Below are 20406 nucleotides of genomic sequence, written 5' to 3' on the forward strand. Positions count from 1 at the left end.
TTTGTAAATTTAACAAAACCTCAATGAAAACTTAACAGTTTTAAGCTCTATCACCTGATGCTAAATTTAGTGAAAAAGGTAAACATAGAAGTGGGACCAGCACTAAAACACATTAAGGCATTTTTAAAAGTCTAAATAATTTAATAATATCATACTGGTCTATTAGCAAAACAGTAAGTACACTCAGATACAAGAAATTGAATATATACAGAGGACATCTCAAATCACTGGGAAAAAGAAGTAGTTAATAAATATTATAGGGTAAGTAAAGTAATATCCCTGCCTTACCTCATATACCATCATAAATTCCATATGTACCAAAGATTTTTTTAAATAACACAACCATTAAATAATAAGAAGAAAACTTGGAATTTTTTTCTTTACAAACCTGGAGTTAGTAAGAACTATCTAACCTTTCATGACTCAAATCCCCAAGTCATAAATTATTTCACTGGTACTTTTGTTACATAAAAATCAATTTTTTTATGGAAAGAAGCATCAAAAACAAACTTTTAAAAAAGACAACTAATGGAGATATTTACAGCTCATATCACAAAGAGCTATCTTTCCTAACATGTAGATTGACAAAATCATAACCCTTTCAAAACATGGAAAAATTTTGATTGATGAGTTTAGGCCATTAACAATCAGGGTTATTAATGAGATATGATTTGTATTCCCAGTCATTGTGGCTTATTTTTGGTTTCTAACTTGATGTGGTTTCTCCTTTGACTGGTTTTTCCTTTGGGGTAGTTCTTCCCTTTGCTGACCTACATTGTTGTTTTTCATTTCCTCCTCATGGAATTTCTTGCTGAGAATGTTCTGTAGCGCAGGCTTTCTATCTGTAAATTCTTTTAACTTTTGTTTATCATGGAAGGATTTTATTTCATCTTCAAATCTGAAGGTTAGTTTTGGTGGGTATAAGATTCTTGGTTGGCAACCATGTTCTTTCAGAGCTTGAAATACACTGTTCTGGGCCCTTCTAGCTTTTAGGGTCTAGGCGGAGAAATCTGCTGATATCTGTATTGGTTCCCCCTATATGTAATCTGATACTTTTCTCTCCAAGCCTCTAAAATTCTGTCTTTATTTTGTATGTTGGGAATTTTCATTATAATGTGCCTTGGTGTGATCTGTTGTAATTTTGTGCATCTGGTGTTCTGTGCCCTCTTGTGGTTGATTTTCCATTTCATTCTTCACGTTTGGGAAATTTTTTGATACTCTTTCATTGAATAGGTTGTTCACTCCTTTGGTTTGTATCTCTGTGCATTCCTCAATCCTGATAATTCTTAAATTTGGTCTTTTCATGATATCCCATAGTTTTTGGAGGTTCTGTTCATGATTTCTTACCATCCTCTCTATTTGGTCAACTTTATTTTCAAGATTAAATATTTTGTCTTCATTATCTGAGCTTCTGTCTTCCAAGTGATCTAGTCTGTTGGTGATGCTTTCCATTGAGTTTTTTTATTTGGTTTATTGTTTCCTTCATTTCAAGAACTTCTGTTTGGTTTTTATTTTTTTCCCAGAATCTCTATCTCTTTGTTGAAATGATCTTTTGCTTCCTTCAGTTGCTCTTTCAACTGTTTATTGGAGTGATGATTCATTGCCTGCATTTGCTTTTATCTCATCCTTTGCTTTGTGAACCATTTTAATTAAGTATATTCTGAACTCCCTTTATGACATTTCTTCTACCATGTTGTCACTGGATTCTATTAATATCAAATCGTAGTTTGTTAGGAATACTTTCTTCCCCTGTTTTTTCATGTTGTTTGTGTATCTTCCCCTCCAGCAGTGCGGATCTGGGGTATTGCAGTGTCCCCCCTATAGGCTTATAGTGACCCTGCAGGTTTCCAAAAACTCTTCTTTAAGGGGGAGATCAATATTAGCAGCACCCAGTACAGACAATATGCAGCCTTAAACCAAATAGCCCCTATAAAGACGTTAAGAATATTGTCATAATAAACAGAGAGGATGAGTTCAATTATTATCTACAGTGTAACAATAGATTTGCAATGAGGTCTACAATTTCTAGTGGTGGACAAAGAGGATGGAGAGGGGTGCCAGAAGTAAATGTTAATGGGGTAAGAAAAGAGTATAAAGAAGTACTAGATCGTAGGAAGAGTGAAAGCGGAATCAAAAGAAATTGGTTGTTAGCATGAGAAAAGGGAGAAAGAGACTCTGAGGACACAGATAAACAAAAGGAAAATAGAGAAAAATTAAGAAATAAAAACTTTTAAAATTTTCAAAAAGGAAAAAAAAAATCTACACTATAACAGTCACGTACTATTCAAACCTCCCAGTCTTCAGTAGCCTGATGCATGAGAGGTACCTGACAAGGAACTTCCTGTCCCAACAGGCGTTTCAGGATGGGACTGGCCCCCACCAAACGATGGCAGCTTCTGCTTCCAAGATAATCCAAGATGACTGCACTGCCTTCCAAACGTGTTGGCAATAGGGAGCTGCGGGGTATGGGCATGGAGTCTGTGTGGGGTGCGGTCAGTCAAGCCGAGGGTCCTGGAGGCAGGACGGGGTCGGTCAGGCTGAGGGATTCTGGAGTTCCTGGCTGTTGACCCAAAATGGCGGTAGCCACGTGTAACCAAACCTGCAGGTACTGTGACAGTGGACTTCCAGGCAACAACAGGCAGCTGGCGATCTGCAGGCTACCAGCTGATGATTGGCAGGTGGACTTCGGGCTGTGGGTGATGAGCAGGTGAAAGGCAGGCGACAGGCAGGCAAGAGGCAGGCAAATGGGCAAATGGCGGATGATAGGTGGCAGTCAGTGAGCGATCTGCACTCAAAAAGAAGTCAATATGCTGGCAGACTACAGGTGATCGAGGTGGACAAATGGGGTAAACAGCAGGGGATCCATGAGCAGCAAAGATTGCCTCACAGAGAAACAGATTATCCTCTGCTTGAAACCCAAGTTACGGAGCGACAAGGAATGCAACCTCCCTCTAGTTCACCATCTCAGATCTCTGCATTCATTTTTTACCTAACACATGTAGTTCATTATGATGTCAAGATCTTTCTGTAGTCTTAGCATCTCCCACGTTTACACCTGGGCAGACTATGTTTGCAAGTATTGTATCTGTGCTAGACAACTGGTAGCACTGTAAGGTAAGCTCCCATTATATATTCATGCTACTGTGATCACAACTGACTGAACCAAGCATGGTGGGTGCTTCTGGCAAAAGCAATGCAAAGATGCCCACAATAGGCTCCCACTCTGGACTGTTCCTTTAGGTGGAGCAATGGTGAGTCACTACTGTAGCTCCTTGCTGCACATGCCAGGTCAGGAATGACCAGAGGCTACTGGAAAGGTTCCCTTTACCTCCTCACTATGCCCATGTGTTCTCTTGCAGGAAACGCTCATCACCTGCAATCACAGAAGCATGCCTCTTAATTTGCATGCTCTGTCTTATACTTTAAAGAAACTAAGAAAATGTAAAACTAGGACATTCTGAAGCCTCAGCCAGAATAGAAAAGAGAATAAAAACAGAGAAGGAGGTAAAATTGGAGAAAATGAAAAATTTAACTAACCAATCAGGAAATGCCATTATTTTGTTCAGACTATGTTACTGCAAATTTGAAAAAAAACAAATTGCCAAGAATTGAGAGACACAAATTTAGAAGGCCTTGGCCAACTTACACTTCTGGCAAAAGTGCACATAATCATTTTTATAATAAATAAAATCTACTGAGAGAAAAACTTAAGACTTTTGTTTGAACTCCATTTCAAACCCTTATTTTTAAAATCCTACTTAATGCTGATGTTTATCCAAAATACACATTTGTCTATGAATGGTGAAATTATACCTTGGTTAATATTTCACAGGAATAAACCCCTGTCATCTCTGAGATCTATTCAGTAATTATGAAGACCTTTTACACTAACAATGGAGTACCACTGTTAAAAACTATTTTATTTCTATTCATTTCTCCCTTAAATATATGAAAAAAGAAAAAGTAATTTAGGTCTTAAGTCTCTAGCAGAGTTGAATATGCCTCTTGCACAAAGTATTACCATGCTAAACCTTTCTGTTTTAGGAAAAAAGCCAACTCATCAGAAAAGCTATGTGACTAATATGTATTAACCCTAACTTTCATGATCATGTAAAAACCAAAGACCTGTTCATAAGAATTCTTAGAACGAAGTAGGGTGTACCGTTGCCTCCACATACTGAGAGAGAAAAAAAAATTTAAGTTTACATAATCATGCTATTTAATAAAGGGACATTATATATTTCCAGTTCAGTAGTTCAAATTCCCAGTTTGCTTTATAAAGTGTTGGGGGGATGAGAATACTACTCTTGTCAATTTACCTATAAGACCATTTGAAACTGCATACCAACAGGAAGAAAATGCTCCTGGCCCCAAAATAACAACTAGAATGAACTTTGTTTCATCAATGGTGAAGAGTGACTAACAAGGGACGTACAGCTCGGTAAGATGTTTATCACATCCCACCAGCACACAGACAGGGTGCCCAAGGAAGCCTGGAGGGTACACATCAACTATGTTCAGAAATTCTTCTGTGCCACTGTTTTGCTACAATCAAGACAATCCTGGCCTGCAGAGTAGTTTACAACTTCAAAACTTGCTCTAGGAGCATGGGGCATGTAGCAATAAAAATTTAATAGCCACAGGAACCCCTGAGGGATATGCTGGAACACGGGTGGAACTCATCTGCGTTTGGGCACACATCCTACTGAGGCATCTTTATGAATTTTACACACCAACTTCTCCCCTGGACTGCCCTCCATAAAAAGTAAGTAGAGGAAAAGACTCAAAAGTGGACCTATTTGTGCTCACTTTGGCAGCATATATACTAAAATTTGAACGAAACAGAGAAGATTAGCGTGACACCTGCATGTGGATGAAATGCAAATTTGTGAAGCATTCCATATTAAAAAACAAAAAAGTGAACCTATTTTTAAAGTAGAAGACAACAATATTACCATACAGGTGGAAGACAAGGGATTATAATGTTCAGTGAAAAGTTTGAGGACCCTAAAGCCTCTAGATTAAAAACACAAAATATTTACAATGTAAGTCATAGGCCATTTCTTTAAAAAATATTTAAAAATAAGCAAAAGAGAAATTGAAAGTCAATTCAATAAGCAAAGGCTTACTCCCAAAGCATACTCAGTATCTCTCTGTAACAAACAATGTCCTGAAATTTTGACTCCAAGAACAGATTGTTTGGGAAGCTGTAAGGAAAAGATGATTAAAGACTAAGCAATCAGGCTTTCTTCTCCTCCCTGATGACTCCCATATGAAATGGGATAGGCAGCTCTCTGTTAATCTGGGTTCATTCTGGAACATTTGCAATGAACTCAGGGTTCTCAGTTGGTCATTCAACAATGTCATGGAGCAACAAGGGGGCTTCAGACCTGCCACAACTGGAAAGTAATTAATAATCCATAGGTTTGCTATTATCCTTCTTTCTTCAGAGGAGAATGGAGAGAACAGGAACCCACTATCATTCAGCAGGGAAAAAATATAAATAAATAAGTGTAGGTTAACCATGAAAAAAATGAGTAAGAATCCATATGATGAAATGAAGGAAAAGAAAAAATAAAGAGCAAAAGTGAAGGAAAAAGATTGGGTCATGATCGGCTCTATTTATCCTTTGTGTCAAAGTTTCCATTTTAGGAAAATTTAAATTTAATTTTAAGCTAAATTAATATTAATTAATTAAGATTTGGAGTAAAATAATGTTAAAACCATTTACATATGATATTATATTGAAAAGTATATATTTTAAGCAAAAACATAATTTTATTAATTATTTCTTATACCTATTAATATTTACTATCAACACATAATTAATAGAAAATTTAAAATTAGAAACAAGTCCCACAGAAACTTTCTATGCACTAGGCTCCAAAGTGGAGCTTTCTATTATTCCTTAAAAGTTCATCATCCAACTAAAGTGGGATTATAAAGTAGGACTCTAATGTTTCAATATTGTTTTGTTATTGTTTTTAACAGACAGGCAATGTACCTAAAACGTGAAATATTTTTATAACCAGGTCAGAGTAGCCCTGGATGTTTATATTTTTCTAAATAAGGAATGCAGTGTCTTAAGATAAGAGGAGACATTCTTAGATATTTTGAATTAAGCAATTCAGTGTGTTCTCTTGAACGGCATGGGAAGTAATATATTCATTTATTACTTATTCCAAATCTCTAACAGTGTTTTTTAAATGTTATATTTTAGAAACAAAGACTGTTCCAAAAGACCCTAATAGCTCAAGAAAAGCTGTTGCTTTCTTATTGCCATTCTGTATTATTTTGTTAGCTGTCAAATATTTACTAAGAGCAAAACAGTACATAGTTTAGAACAATCAGGTAGCAAGGAAAGTTCTAAATCCACTCTTTCAAGGAAGATACTCAACAACACATTTTACTTGAGCATGCACAAAACCTGTGTAAGTAGTTGATTCAAAACTGATACTGTGACCAGTGTCAGGATTACAGGAATTGATTGACACAGCAGGTTCACAGTCTTAGACTACCCTTCAACTTTATTCCCTACAATTTCTTCCTTATTCTCTCACTCCAATCACACTTCTTTTTCTGTTTTCTGAAAGACCTATGTTCCATCCCAACATAGGGCCCTTGCATATGCAACTACTTCTGCCTAAAACACTATCTCCCTGCCTTCTACTTCTCCTCCCTCAGATCTCAGACAAACCATTATATCTGTGGGAGAGCTTTCAATGACCCTCCAAGTGTAGATCTCGGCCCACCCATGTTCACACATGTACAACCACGTAATTACCATCCATGACCCTTGTTCTTCAGAGTGCTGCAGTACACCAGGGCAGTGTTGCTTCCTGTGATATCCCCAGCAGTTAGCACAACATGGAATACACACTGGAAAGCAAAATATTGCTCCAGTGTGGAAAGAAATCATCATGTATAACCCTGGGTGAAACAATACTAAGGTTCCCAAAATAGCTGCATTGAAACCTCAAGGCTTCAAAACTGCTAGGGGAGAAAAGATACATGTTGTCCAAAGAGAAAACAAAGACTTGTTCATAAAATTTGTGAACCAAATAAGGGTGAATTGGGTGACTTATGTGACCTCTATTAAGTCTTGGATCCTATGACAATTAAAAAGAAGGCAGGAAAACATCTGAGCATGGCAAATATAAAGAGCAAAGATATCAAGGAAGAAAGGAAAAACGATTGTGTCAGGAAGAGTTAACAGCCCACTTTGCTGATGTGGGGAGGACTGTGTTACCAAGAACAGGTGAGGAGGTGCAGGGTCAGCAGCCCTAAGGGCCTTCACCCAGAGTTGGGCACACTGGTTTCCATCAGCACAAACTGGTGAGGGGGCTGCCACAGGAGGGGATCATTGTTAAGATGAGAAAATTACAGGGTACATTTTAAAAACAGTTGGCAATGTAGAATTAAATTTTAAAATAACAGTTTTACATGAATATGATTACAAAGTGGAAAGAGAATAAGGATAAATAATCTTATGTTAATCATTTAGGAAAGGGCTTCGCTATAAGCAAAAGAAAGTCTACCCTACCCTGGGTTAACCAGATTGAATTGTTTTCATCTCTCCTCACATTTGAAAGCAGAGGCAGACAGCTCAGAGTTTAGTTAGGCAAGTCCATGTAGCTCCCACTAATCAGGGTTCTTTATGTTTTTCCCTGAACCTCTTATTCTTAAAGTCACCAGATGGATAATTCCCATGACACCTCTGTAAAAACTTCAGCCTAGCATTCATTTGCATGTTACTATGTTTCAATAGGAAAACTACAAGGCATGCCTGGATAAAGAGATGAACTGATTCAGAACTGGAACTCTCTCTGTGGAGAGTTTCCAGGAGTTCTGGATATAAATTCCAAATGCAATGACGGAGTTTTATTGTGTACTATTAGTTTGCCATCCAGCATCAGGCTAAAGATTCCAGTATAACCTCACTGCTGGAAATTCCCTAAACTTGGCATGGAAAGGGATTTAGTATTGCCACAGCAGACAGCTTGGGTCAGTGACACTGCAGAATCATGGCACATCTAGGCTTCCAACCAGGAAAGAAAGCCTGCAAGCAAGTAGAGGCTCAGAATAGCTCCTTATCCAGGCATGCCTTGTATTTTTCCTATTGAAACACAGGAACATGCAAATAAATACTAGGCCAAAGGTTTTACAGAGGTGTCATGGGAATTATTCAGAATAGCTCCTTAAAGTCCCTCCACTCAATTTCCTCTTTCTGCTGTACTCTTTGCCTTTTCTGATCTCCTTATCTCAGGTGGGATCCCTGGTGAGGGCTGCTTCCTTGGAATTGTCCCCTGAAAGAGGTAGAGAGACCGTAACTCAAATGGGCATTCAGTTTTACAGAGTAACTGGAAGCCCTTTCAGTTTGCTCTATTATGCAACAACAACGAAAAAGGGGGAATTGGGGTTGTGGCTCAGTGGCAGAGCACTTGCCTACCATATGCTAAGCACTGGGTTCAATCCTCAGCACCACATGAAAATAAATAAATCAAATAAAGGTATTGTGTCCATCTACAACCAAAAATGTTTTTTTTTTAAGTTCAAAAGAAACGGATCCAATTTCATTATTAAAAAAAGCAAATATTAAAAACTAAGTTAAAAATTATCCTGTGCTAACACACACACACACACACACACACACTAATTTTTAAGTATCTAGATTCAATATGAACAAAGAGGTCAAATTACAAATCCAGCACTAATGTTCCTGGTGACTTCATCAAGAAGTGCTCTCTGAAGCATCAATGTTTTTAAAACTTAGGCAATTCCTGCTGAGATGCCAGTGCTGACTAATTCATCTTTGAAATGAAAAAAAAAAAAAAAAACTTTACAAGTGCTAATGCTTATTCATATTTAAAGCAGAAAACCAATGGTCCTGCTTATGTTGGACGCAATGTTATTCCAGTATCTCATTTCAACTTTTAAGCAATTGTTTATTCCCAGAATAACCATAAGATACATCTAAGAGAAAAAGTTAAGAACGGGTTCAAAAACTGAAAAAGAACAAATTGGAAGGGTGGAGGGAAAAGTGTTTAGCCAAGAGAAGGGGAAAACATGAAGAGGGAAAAGTACTATTTATAATTGTCCAAGACACATCAGATGATTGCAATTATTGAGCTGTCTGGCATCAATGGTGGCACTTTCCGGAACTATTTTTTTAATTGATTTTTTTAAAGATCTATTTTTTCACATTTAACCTCTCTGAAATTTGGATATAACTTGCTATCGACCATATGTTACACTTCAATCAGAAGACTGTAAAATAAAGATGTTTGTTGTAATTTAAGGTTGTATCCAATCAAACATGCTAAATAAGTTCAGTCTCTGTGACATTTGAGGGTATTACTTGCTAAGTTTATCACAGTAAATAACACTACCATGTTGTGATAGCAATAGGCACATTTTGTAATTTTAGTCTTTATTTTTCCAAATATTTATTTTATATCACTTCAAAACATGTATAGAGTATAGTCCTATAAAAGAAAGGGAAACAATATTTTCAGAATCATAAAACCTTAATGGTTAGAAGACTTCTTGCAGAACATCCACTGAAATCCTCCCATTTTATAAATAAAGAAGCTGAGGCTGGAGAGGGTCCACTTTGCCCAAGGACCTCCAGCTGGTCTCTGCATAGCCCCCAGGGAACGTGGCCTCAATACTTTGACCTGACGCTATGCTCTTTCTACTCTGCTCAGTAACGTTTATGCTGCTTTAAGTTGCTGCTTCTACACAGCATCTTGGGTAAAAGTATTAGATAACTAAGCACTAGAATATAAATATGCATGTATGTCCCTTAGTACTTAATTTGGGGTATGCTTAAAAATAAAAGCAGTTTTTCTTTGTTTTTTCACTTTTTTTCAGCATCTTGCCAGAAAAATTGCAAATACTGAAACAACCAGCAGAGGGAGGTTTTATTCTCAGTTGGTGCAAATAAAGAATGAATATAATGTTTTGAACATTTTAATCATAAAATTGTTAACCCTATGGAGTTCCTGTTTGATATAATCACAAGCTTATAACAAAGTTGAAATATATTTTTAAAAATTCTTAGCTTGTTGACTTTTTAAGATAAATGATTTCCACACCTTAAACTTTTATAAGTATTTTTGATATGTATAACATGTATATAATGTAGTTTATGTTTATAGAATCACACACATTTATGTCTCTGTGTGTGTGTGTGTGTGTGTGTGTGTGTGTGTGTCCTCACCAGGAATCATTTCCAGGACTAAAACTCAAGGTTCTCCTGGGATTTAGAATGGTGATGTCTAATTTTTTTTCAAATCTTGAAAGAACTATATTAGCTGATTTTATTTTAGAAAATAAAAAATAACATTCCTAATATTTTCTCAAATACAGTTGAATGTGTATGAAAAAATGTGCAGGAGACTATATCATATCCAAATAATGAGGAGGCAATAATTACTTTCTGACAATGCAGTTTTCACCAAAACAATTTTTGAATTCTCTTTTGGAACTGTGTTAAGAGTATAAGCATTTTTACTATTGTAGCGGGGTAGAAATCTTTACCCTTTGGGGGAGTTTAGTTTCTGAAATTACCAAAAGTCTTGCTTCTTTCTTCTGCCAAAAAGAGATTCTTATTTTTAAGATTTGGCTTAGGGTGCTGGGACATGGCCAGGAAAGCCAGCCCCACAGACTGCCCCAAGCAAGAGTCTGAGACTGTTCATCAGCCCAGCTATTTTTAATCTGCCTTCATTGCCAAGCATGGGCATTTTAGTTTACAAAATAATATGAGACCCAGTGCCTGTTTTCATGGAGTACAGTCTAGGTGCCCATGGTGGCTGGGAGCCTCTGGAGTCTACTCTGTGATCCGATCCTAGACCACAGATTTATTATCAGCTGGGAGGGGAGTCTTAGATTCCTCATAGTGCAAAGTGGGAAAAAACACTGGAAAACTGATAAAATTCAATGTTAGGGATAATTATGATAAATTTTTGAAAACAAAATAAGGCAGTTATGAGTAAGTTCCAAGAGACCACTTATAGATACATTTTGTTCTAAGACACTGATATATCGGTTCAGTCACAATGTCTTTGAGGCAATATTGAGGGCATGGTAAGGAAAAGTAAACAGGAAGGCAAAAGGCAGACTGCAGGAGAGGTGAGGCTGGCCCCACAAGTAGGGCACAGGTAGAGAAGGAGGCATGACAGGCACACTGCGGAGGGGGGCATCTGTGACTACTACAGCTCTGCCAGGTGACTCCTGTGCTAGTGAGCCAGAGACCTGGATCCCAGTTCTGCCTCTGCCACTTACTAACGGAAGCTTAAAGGGAAGACACTCAACTTCTCCAAGCCAATTTTCCTCATCCAAAGCGGGTTTGGCCACAGACTTTGTATGGAGCTTATGAGGATGAAAGAGAGTGTACAATCAGTCCTGCACAGACTGTAGCTGTTGTCATTTTTATTGGTCTATGTGGAGCACAGTAAGTGGACCAAATTGCCCACAGCAGCAAGCTAGAGCTGGATAAAGGTGATGGAAAGACCTGAGTGGGCGGCTTTTTACCCCAAGGATAAAACTCAGGGGAAAAATGAAGGAAAAGCAACAGGGAAACAGATGTTGAGAAGGATATGCCAATAGCAGGTCAGTATCTCAAGAGCCCAATCATGTTTTCACAAAAACTGTTTTTATTTAACTAATGGTTATAACAAGTTGAGTATACCTTGTCCAAAATGCTAGAGTACTGAAATGATACAGAATTAGGATTTCTTTTTAATTTGGAGAATCTGTGTATACATTAGGAAATGTCTTGGGGATGGGACCCAAGTCTAAACACAAAATTCATCTGTAATTCACACACACACAAACACATAGCCTCAAGGTAATTTTGTATAATATTTTTAATGCACCTGTGTCTTGATTGTGACCCATCATATAAAGTCAGGTGTGGATTTTCCACTTGTGGCATCATGTTGGTTCTCAAAATGTTTCGTATTTGGGAGCATTTGGATTTGGGATTTTCAGATTAGGGATGCTGTATCAATTCTGTGCCTTCTCAGTGCTAGACACTTGGGTCCATCAATGACCAAAAATGATACAGCCCCCACTGTCAAAAAGCTCACCTTCTAATATCACCTCTTGTCTGCTGAAGCAAGTCTTCATGCCAGGCACATTTTTCTCTCCTCCAAGTATACAACCTAGAAGTCCCTAATACTTCCCAGGATATTGGAAGGAGGAATAATCTAGCCACCTCTCATACTGATTTAAAAAATAAATACTCCTCGGCATATATTAATTAGACTGAATATTAGAGTCTCAAGTTAAAGAAAGGGAGTAGTGGGAATGAGCATTTGAAAACTACACTTTCTTTCTTTCTGTGGTGGCATTAAATGAAAGACGACCACTTTTTGTTGTATTCATTTGCTACAAGAAAACTTTTGGATATCAACTTTTGCAGGACAGGGCATGGACATTTTAAATTCTTAGTGATAGGGAGTTCTATTAGCTGTTTACAAAATAAGAAAAACATGCCACTACATAGGTGGAAGGAAAGAAGGAATTCACACTTTGAGGGCTTCTCAAGTACAATTCCATATTCATCTTTCATCCCTTCAGGTGTTCTGTGAGGATGCATGATTATTCTAAAGATGGAGAAACTGATTCTTAGAAAGGTTTAAAAGAGCACGCTCAAAGTCACAGCACAGATTTGTGACAGAGCTGAGCTCAAACTGAGGCTTTCTAACTCACAACAACACAATCCCCGCTAAGGCCCCCTTCCTAAAACTCACTTCTCAGGAAAGGAAACAGTTTGTGAAGAACAAAAACAGTACTGAACAGCAGTCTTCCTGGGAAAATTCTCAACTAGGCTTCCCTAGGGAAGGAAAGAAATCAAGGAAAGAATGAGAACCCTGGAGGAAGAGCAGTAATGACGCTCAGTAACCTTCACCACCACCTACTAAGCAAGCACACCATCTAAACTCAACCTGTGGACTTCCATTACCTCCTCCACCCAGGAAATCTGCTCTTCCCCCTGACCACACCTATTGTTCCCATACAAGTAATGGAGGGCATTTGTTCAAAAGCATAATCATATTCTATACTGGGCATCACGATTTTAAAATCCAAGAGATGAGATGTCCAAGACACTTGTAGTGGGGATGGCTAGTTGCCTACAGCAGCCTCCCTTCCCTTTTCCTTCCTATTGAATCTTGATTCTGCTGAGGACAGCTGTGTCCTGGACTCAGGCCTACATCTCCTGACTTCCCTTCATGCCAGAGTTCCCTGTGTGATACATCCCAGATGTAAGCAGAAGCTCCTGGTTATTCCAGAGAATCACATTAACATGGAATACAACGAGCCAGTCTACCCTTACTCCTTCCCATTCTTTATGCAAAGACTGTGTACAGGATGATGGGAGATATACATCTATTTAACTATAAAACGTAAAAGAACCTAAACTAGGAAAGAAACAATAGAAAGCAAGAAGGAACCTGGTTGCCTAAGGACACTATGGAACGGCTATATTAGCTTTGGCCTGATCCTTCTTGTAAAGTGAAAGAAAAATCTCTTCCTTGTTTAATCTACTGTCCTTTTACTTTTCTGGTTAAATGAAATTAAATTCTGCCTATAACTGACAGCTCTTTATTTAGAGCTCTGTTCCCTTAAAAACAGTAAAATGTAATTGTGAAAAAAAAAAGTTTTGAAAAACAAATATTGCAAAGCATACAAAATTAAACAAGATACACAGAGAATACTGAAAGCCAAATGTGAAAAGCCAAGGAGCATAACATACACACCCAGAGATGGTAAATAAGATTCAAATATTATAAAAGGTAATATTAACAATTGGTGCCCAAGGGAGGTAGTTCCTAAATTGGCAAATGAGTAACAAAGACATGTCCATTGACTCTGAATTAAAACACTGCGAAGACAAATGTGAAAAGACTCTTAGAAAACTTTAGGATGAGATCAGAGCCTGAGATGGACTTAGATAATTGCAGTTTAATAACAGCATTTGGAAAAGCAAACAGGAGCCTGAAGTAGCTATAGGTCACAGAGTACAGCCCTGGGATCAGAATTAGAGACACAAATGCTAAATGTTTTGAAGTGCCAAGTGGAAAACTGTGAAGTGGAGACTCCACATAAAGCTGGGCAGGCTGAGGGGCATTTGGGCCCCACAATGTGCACTAAGCAGGTTTGAACAGATTTTGTGCCTACTTAAAATTTTCTGGGCAGAAGAGTGATATGATGATCTGTATTCTTTCCTCTTCAAAATGATTTTTGAAAAATTATAGCATTGACTCTGATCATTTGAAGAAAATAGTTATAAACTATTTTCCTTATATGAATGGGGAATTAGATCTCATAAATGGCACTGCATTATATGATTTTCAAAAGGACTTAAATATTAAGAAAATATCTACTATAAAAAATTTGACTTTTTTCTCTTAGATTTCTGAAGATACTTAAGGATCTTGTGTGCTTATGACCATCTTGTGTAAATGTAGTGTGGATAAAGAACATAAATATGCTTGCAAATAATTTTCAAAACAATGTTAATATAATAGAGGCATGGAACATGGTTACCCACAGAATCAAGATATGGACATCTGGCCTTCTGAACTTGTTCTACAAAAGAATATGAATTTTAAAATGTATTTAATTTAAACTTTGCAGTGTTTGAATCTTTTGTTGTTAACTCTGGGACCTTAAAATGTTTTCTTGAAAATATGTGCCAATCTGGAGTTCCAGGTATAAATTGTCTTCCCAGATCTATTTTACTCACCCACAAGCACCCCACCTCTCTCTCTCTCTCTCAAACACACACACACACACACACACACACACACACACACACAGAGTTACACACCATTGCTTTCTACATAAAATGTTTTCTACACTAGAGCATATGGGAGTTGGTGGACATGCAGAGGAAGATGAAAGGATTTGCCTAAGCAAATTCCAGACTTGAAGTTGGTAATTATTCACACCATAAGGCAATTTCATTAACATATTAATTTCAGGAGGTAACATGTATCTAGGAGAAACACACTGGAAGTCACAAGACCTAGATTCTATTTCTAGCTATGCCATTGACCTTCTTGGTGACCTTGCATAAGTCACTCAACACCCAAGAGATTTAGTCTTCTCGTTTAAAAAAAAAAAAAAAAAGAAGAAGAAGAAAGAAGAAGAAAGAAAAGAAAAAGCTAGAACCTAGCAGTTATCTCAAAAAATGCTGTGGAGTAACAGATTCATTCAGAGTGTTTTGGTGAGGGATATGATGAAACCTTCTTCACTAAAACTCTGATTCACTATTCACTGGAATCCAAGAAATCAGATCCTAATAGAATTAGATGAAGTTAAAAATTATTTACAATTTACTTGACAGAGACTTCCAAAATACTCTGTTCCTCAAAGATCAAACTTGGTCTTCCACAAAGAAGACCCAAACCATGTTAAATACAATGTTTAAAATTCACCTTTCTGATCACTCCCAAGAGAATCTTACAATCATTTTGATCAGACACCAGCTGATAAGAAAATTGCTCCCTACTGCTATTGAGCATTTTCAAAAATGCTTTTGGTCTTTTAAATGATTAAGACTGCAATTGGCAAATTACCTTGCAAGAGTCACTCATTCAGGATGAGTGATCTTTATGCCAAATCTTTGAGAAAAGCATTTGCCTCCCTGGGAAGAAAATACATAGCACCCAAATACTCTGAGAAAGGCTAGCATTTGTAAGATCATTTTAAATTATGGTACATACAGAAAATGACAAGTTAATTATAATTGTGGAATAATTTCCTATCACGAAAGAAAAAAAAATTGTAGACATAAAAAGAGTTTAGTCAGAAAAATATGCAATTCCTAAAATAAAAGCTATTAAGATATTCAGAAAAAAATGAATAGACAAATGGGTCATTTGAGGGTTAAAATGTCAAGAGAAAGAAGCAGCATAAGTACTTTAAGCAAACAATAACGTGCTAAATTATATAAATATTTCATGGTATACTCACCAAAGAGGAACAACTTGGAGGTGAGCTTAGGGAATTCTGACTTATATAATTATTCTAATGGAAATCTGACAAGAAATTTATTATTAAGAAAATAAGAGAAATCATAACGATGTGTCCATTGGTAGTTCAGATCTAACATAAATGATGATAATCACAGCTTTCCAAAGTAATCTTGTTTTTCTCCTTACCAATCTGAACCAGAAGCTCTTTCCCAGCCAATGTTTACTCATACCAATTTCTCCTAGGCTAACTGCTCAACCCTGAAAATAACTGCTCAAAGTCCCTGAAAACGATGGCATTAAAAAAAAAAAAAAAAAAAACACAAGAAATTATTTAAGTTTTTTTTATGACCATGAAAATAGAAAATGTATTATCTGATTCACAGAATTACAGACACAAATACTACTGAAGAGATCATTTACTGAAAACTCCTCAGTTATTTCTGCACGAGTTAGAATGTGAAGAATCTGAGAGTTTAAGTAATTTGTCCAAGGTCACACAGCTGGTAAATGGCAAGTCCAGAAGGTATGCTTTCCCTCATACCAATGTATCATCAAAAACAAACCACATGATAACACTCTCTTGCTCAAACTAAATTTCAAAAACTAACTGGATAAAGAAGAACTCTAACATAGAAACACAGATCTGATACATGCTAACATACCTTTTTACATTACCAGTCAGATGGCCTATATTGTCATTACTAATGCACTGTTAAATCCAACTCAACAAAATCAGTGGAACTCAAAGCAAAATATTTCCAACTACATTTACTTAAGACAAGTGAAAGACATCAAGAAAGAGAATACATGTTGCAAAAATTACCAGATAGCTTTTTCATTGTGAAATAAAATGTCCCTGTTAAGTAACTAGTCAACTGGATAAGAAAATAAATTGAAAACCTAAAAATTAAAAGCAATAAAAAAGAGACACTTGAAAAATAAAGCATCTTAAATGTTTGATCTCTCATGTCTCAAAGAAATTAAAACATGACCTTTGACTTAATGGAAAGGGCTTAATAGTTAACAGTTAACTGTTAAAATTCAAGTACAGAGAAACAAACATTACAGTTTGTAGTGTCACCAAAACCATTCAGAAAGCATACTGCCAAAAATGTGCTTTCCTTTTCTAGTATTTTCCTTTTCAATGCAGCAGATTTAATTCTTTCAGGAGTTTAGTGCAATCCACCTTATTTTGTGTATTTACAAAAGCAGTTTAATATGGCTACATTATGTGGTGTGTATTTCGCCTTATAAAATGCAATACTGCAAGTAATACACGAAAGTGGTCTTTACAAAAACTAATATTTTCATACATGGAATCAACTGCGTTAATAATTAACGAAAAGCCCTTTCAGAGGAGAATTTAATGGAAAGTTTTTCTTAAGCAAACAGAAATGGGTAGAAACTTGGTAACAAACTGGTACCACATGTTTAAACAGTAAAACAAGTATAATCCATTGAACAATGAAGATGGATGCGTTATGAATTATATGAGAACAAAGAAACTGTTCCTTAGTAAACAAATATAAGAAGTAATAGTTAGCAGCAGATTTCCTATTTAATTAAAGATTAAAAGGCCTGAAGTTACAGTAGAAGAGAAAGAAAAGCTTCAGTACAGTCTCTAAATCACAACAACCTTAAATTGAGACCTAGGTTTTCACATAGAGGTAGTTTTACTATAGCGAAGCTCTGGCACAACATTTTTTCCCTTCAGTTGAATTCCAATAGCATGTTCTTTAATTACCAATAGTCTCAATGAATCACAGTCTATCTTAAGAATACCTAAGTGTCCGACATATTAGTTAACAAAGTAACAGGAAAAAAAAAAAAAAATAAAGAAAAATAAAGAAAAAGTGAGAAGTCCACGTACCCTTTTCTGCAGAACGATTGGCGTTATTGCAGGCAGAGTGACTCTTCTTGCACTCAAACTCATGCCTGCTCTTCCTAGAAGGAGCCCCTCTTGCAGATCATGAACAAAATGAAAGAAATCTTTAACGGTTACTCCTTGGGAATCTCAAGGCTCAGTGCAAAGAAACAACCAGGGAAGTAATAAATGTCACCCTGCTTATGTGATTCCAATCTACCCAAAGCCAATTAAGGATGGCTGCGGGACAGGACAGGGCAGCAACCAATCAAAGCCGAGAAAACTCTGCCTTTGTCCTTGGAAACACATTCTGATACTTTTGTTTATGATATTTAAAGAACCAGATTAACAGGCATCTAGTTCACTTAACGTTTTTTTCCAAAACAGTGCAATTCAATGCCATCTTTGTTGACTAGGCAGTTATGTTTTCACTAAAGCATTTCAACATATGGCAGATAAGAAATTGTTTACATTGGTCTATTTAAAGTATATAAATATGTAAGTGAGATAAATTTAGTTATGCTATTCACAAAATTGATGAATGGATCAACTGGAACACTGTATGAGGTACAATAAATAATCCTGAAGTTAGAATTGGTACAAAGTATTAATTTAGATGTTATAAGATTTTTAATAAATATTGATACATTTCATGTCTTAGGTAGCTAAAATTTTTATATTATGAACACTTCAGCATCCTGAAGGTCACACACTATTAAATATTGCCTATTCAATATTATCTTAATAAACTAGATAATAAAGATCAATTTTATTTAATTTGATATAAAGGGGTCATTAAAGTACAGTAAATCTTAAGCATGTGTTTTTTTAAGCATGTGTTTTTAAAAAGCAGAGATCTGTGTAATTTAACATATTTCATTCTATTAAAAGCACTTAAAAATAGCCAGTGTTAAAAAAAAAAAAGCCACTGTTCAATGGTATCTTAAACCTTTAATAACCATTTTGTATTTTTTCTTACACTAAAATTTTTATTCTAGTACGGGGGGATTATATGAAGTTCACAATTAAACATATTGATCACTGCAAGAAAATTTTCAATAAATTCTAAATAAAAAAAATACTGAGAAATGACCAAAAAATAATGCATGTTAAAATTAAGCTGAGTTTTTACTATTGTAACATCCCTTCTGGATAGACACCTTGACAAGTTTTACTGAAACTACTCAGTGCTTCTCAAGCCTGACCCCATGAATGGTCCCAGGCTTCAGCAGGATAGGCACTCCCTGCAAGTTCTAGAGAATAGCGTGATTGTTGTAGTAACAAGGGAAAAGGAAGATTCTGGGCAACCCAGACACAAACTTTCCATTTTGTTACCCATACTGCACTAGGCAGGGCTGATTTTACTGTTTTACGCTTCAGTGTGTTTTATATGCATGGTGTGCTCACATTTCTCAGAGGAAAGAGACAGGTCAACTCCTGGTTCCCTACTTAGAATTTCAATTTCTTCCTCAGTATGGTGGTTCTGTGGGATGTGCTTAATATGAACAGTCACAGAAGATCTACTTCAGGGATATTAAAGTGATCCTTATCCCATTAGGGTTATCATGACCTTTTAAAAGAAAATTACCAACAATATCTACTCATACAAGGATGGAGTTTACCATTTGTGAAGTAAGACTGTGGTCTAACTGTCAGTCAATAGTGATGAAGCTCACAGTAAACTACAAAATTACCACCATAATGTTTGACTTTTTCTGTTCTCTTTTCTTTCTCATTTAGGATTGAATATTACTAAGGGTTTCTCTGGTCTCAAAATCTTATTGGGGTTCCACCCTAAACAAATCATTCATTTCATTAAATCATTAAGCAAAGAACCCACTCAGTGCCACATCCTATGTTAGATGGTAAGATCATACTGTTGAATGAAATATGGCTGTTTTGTCATAGCAAAATATTAGTGTTAAATTAAAAATTCACATTCTTTCAGGCTGAAAGATTGATAGTGATCAAATGCCAACTACCAGGGGTGCACAAGGAAGACACAACTACACATTAGGGTAAGATCCAGGCAGTCTTCAAGAAAAAAAAATTATATTTTCTTTGAAAAAGTAGATTAGAGAGAAAGAATGTGCAGAACTTGATGTGTATACAGAGTGAAGGTCTCAAAGCTGACTCCAAGGTTTAAAGTCTGGGTGATTGAGAAGTTGGAAATGCTGTTGTATGTTGTACTCTAGGACCTGCTAAACGCTAAAATGAATCCTTCATATCAAAACAGCACCCAGGTCCCATATTCATTATGGTGCAACGTACCTGCTCTCTAAGGATTTTAAAAACATCTGATGACAGACAACTAAATTCTGAAGAGTGAGAGGTCCTCTCTGCAGCCACTGAAAACTGGTGCTTCTAAATCTTCAGAGAAAACCACAAAGAACATTTGGTGTTTTGTAACTCTATGTTACCAGAAAGGTAACTCTTTGAAAGATGAAACTGACATGTACAGTTTGCTATTCTGCATACTGCAAGACTAAGGGCATGGCCACATGGTTAAAACCAGTGCAGTCTCATTTTTCAGTAATCCTTTTCAGGTGCTCA

At 36.5% G+C, this 20406-nt stretch overlaps 1 protein-coding gene and 1 non-coding gene across 2 annotated transcripts in view; one reads left to right on the forward strand and one right to left on the reverse strand.

Annotated features, from left to right (window-relative positions):
• Positions 1–17995, reverse strand: part of Grb14 (growth factor receptor bound protein 14) — a 69524-nt gene extending 51529 nt beyond the window's left edge. The window contains 1 exon segment of the mRNA XM_047546838.1: positions 17856–17995. Within this exon segment, the coding sequence (XP_047402794.1) occupies positions 17856–17922 (67 nt within the window). The 5' untranslated portion in view covers positions 17923–17995.
• Positions 4802–4908, forward strand: LOC124981475 (U6 spliceosomal RNA). Its single transcript, XR_007107999.1, has one exon. It is a non-coding gene; the product is annotated as a U6 spliceosomal RNA (small nuclear RNA).
• Positions 17996–20406: the final 2411 nt, after the last annotated feature.

The sequence above is a fragment of the Sciurus carolinensis genome, chromosome 3 (genome assembly GCF_902686445.1).
Source record: "Sciurus carolinensis chromosome 3, mSciCar1.2, whole genome shotgun sequence".
NCBI lineage: Eukaryota > Metazoa > Chordata > Mammalia > Rodentia > Sciuridae > Sciurus > Sciurus carolinensis.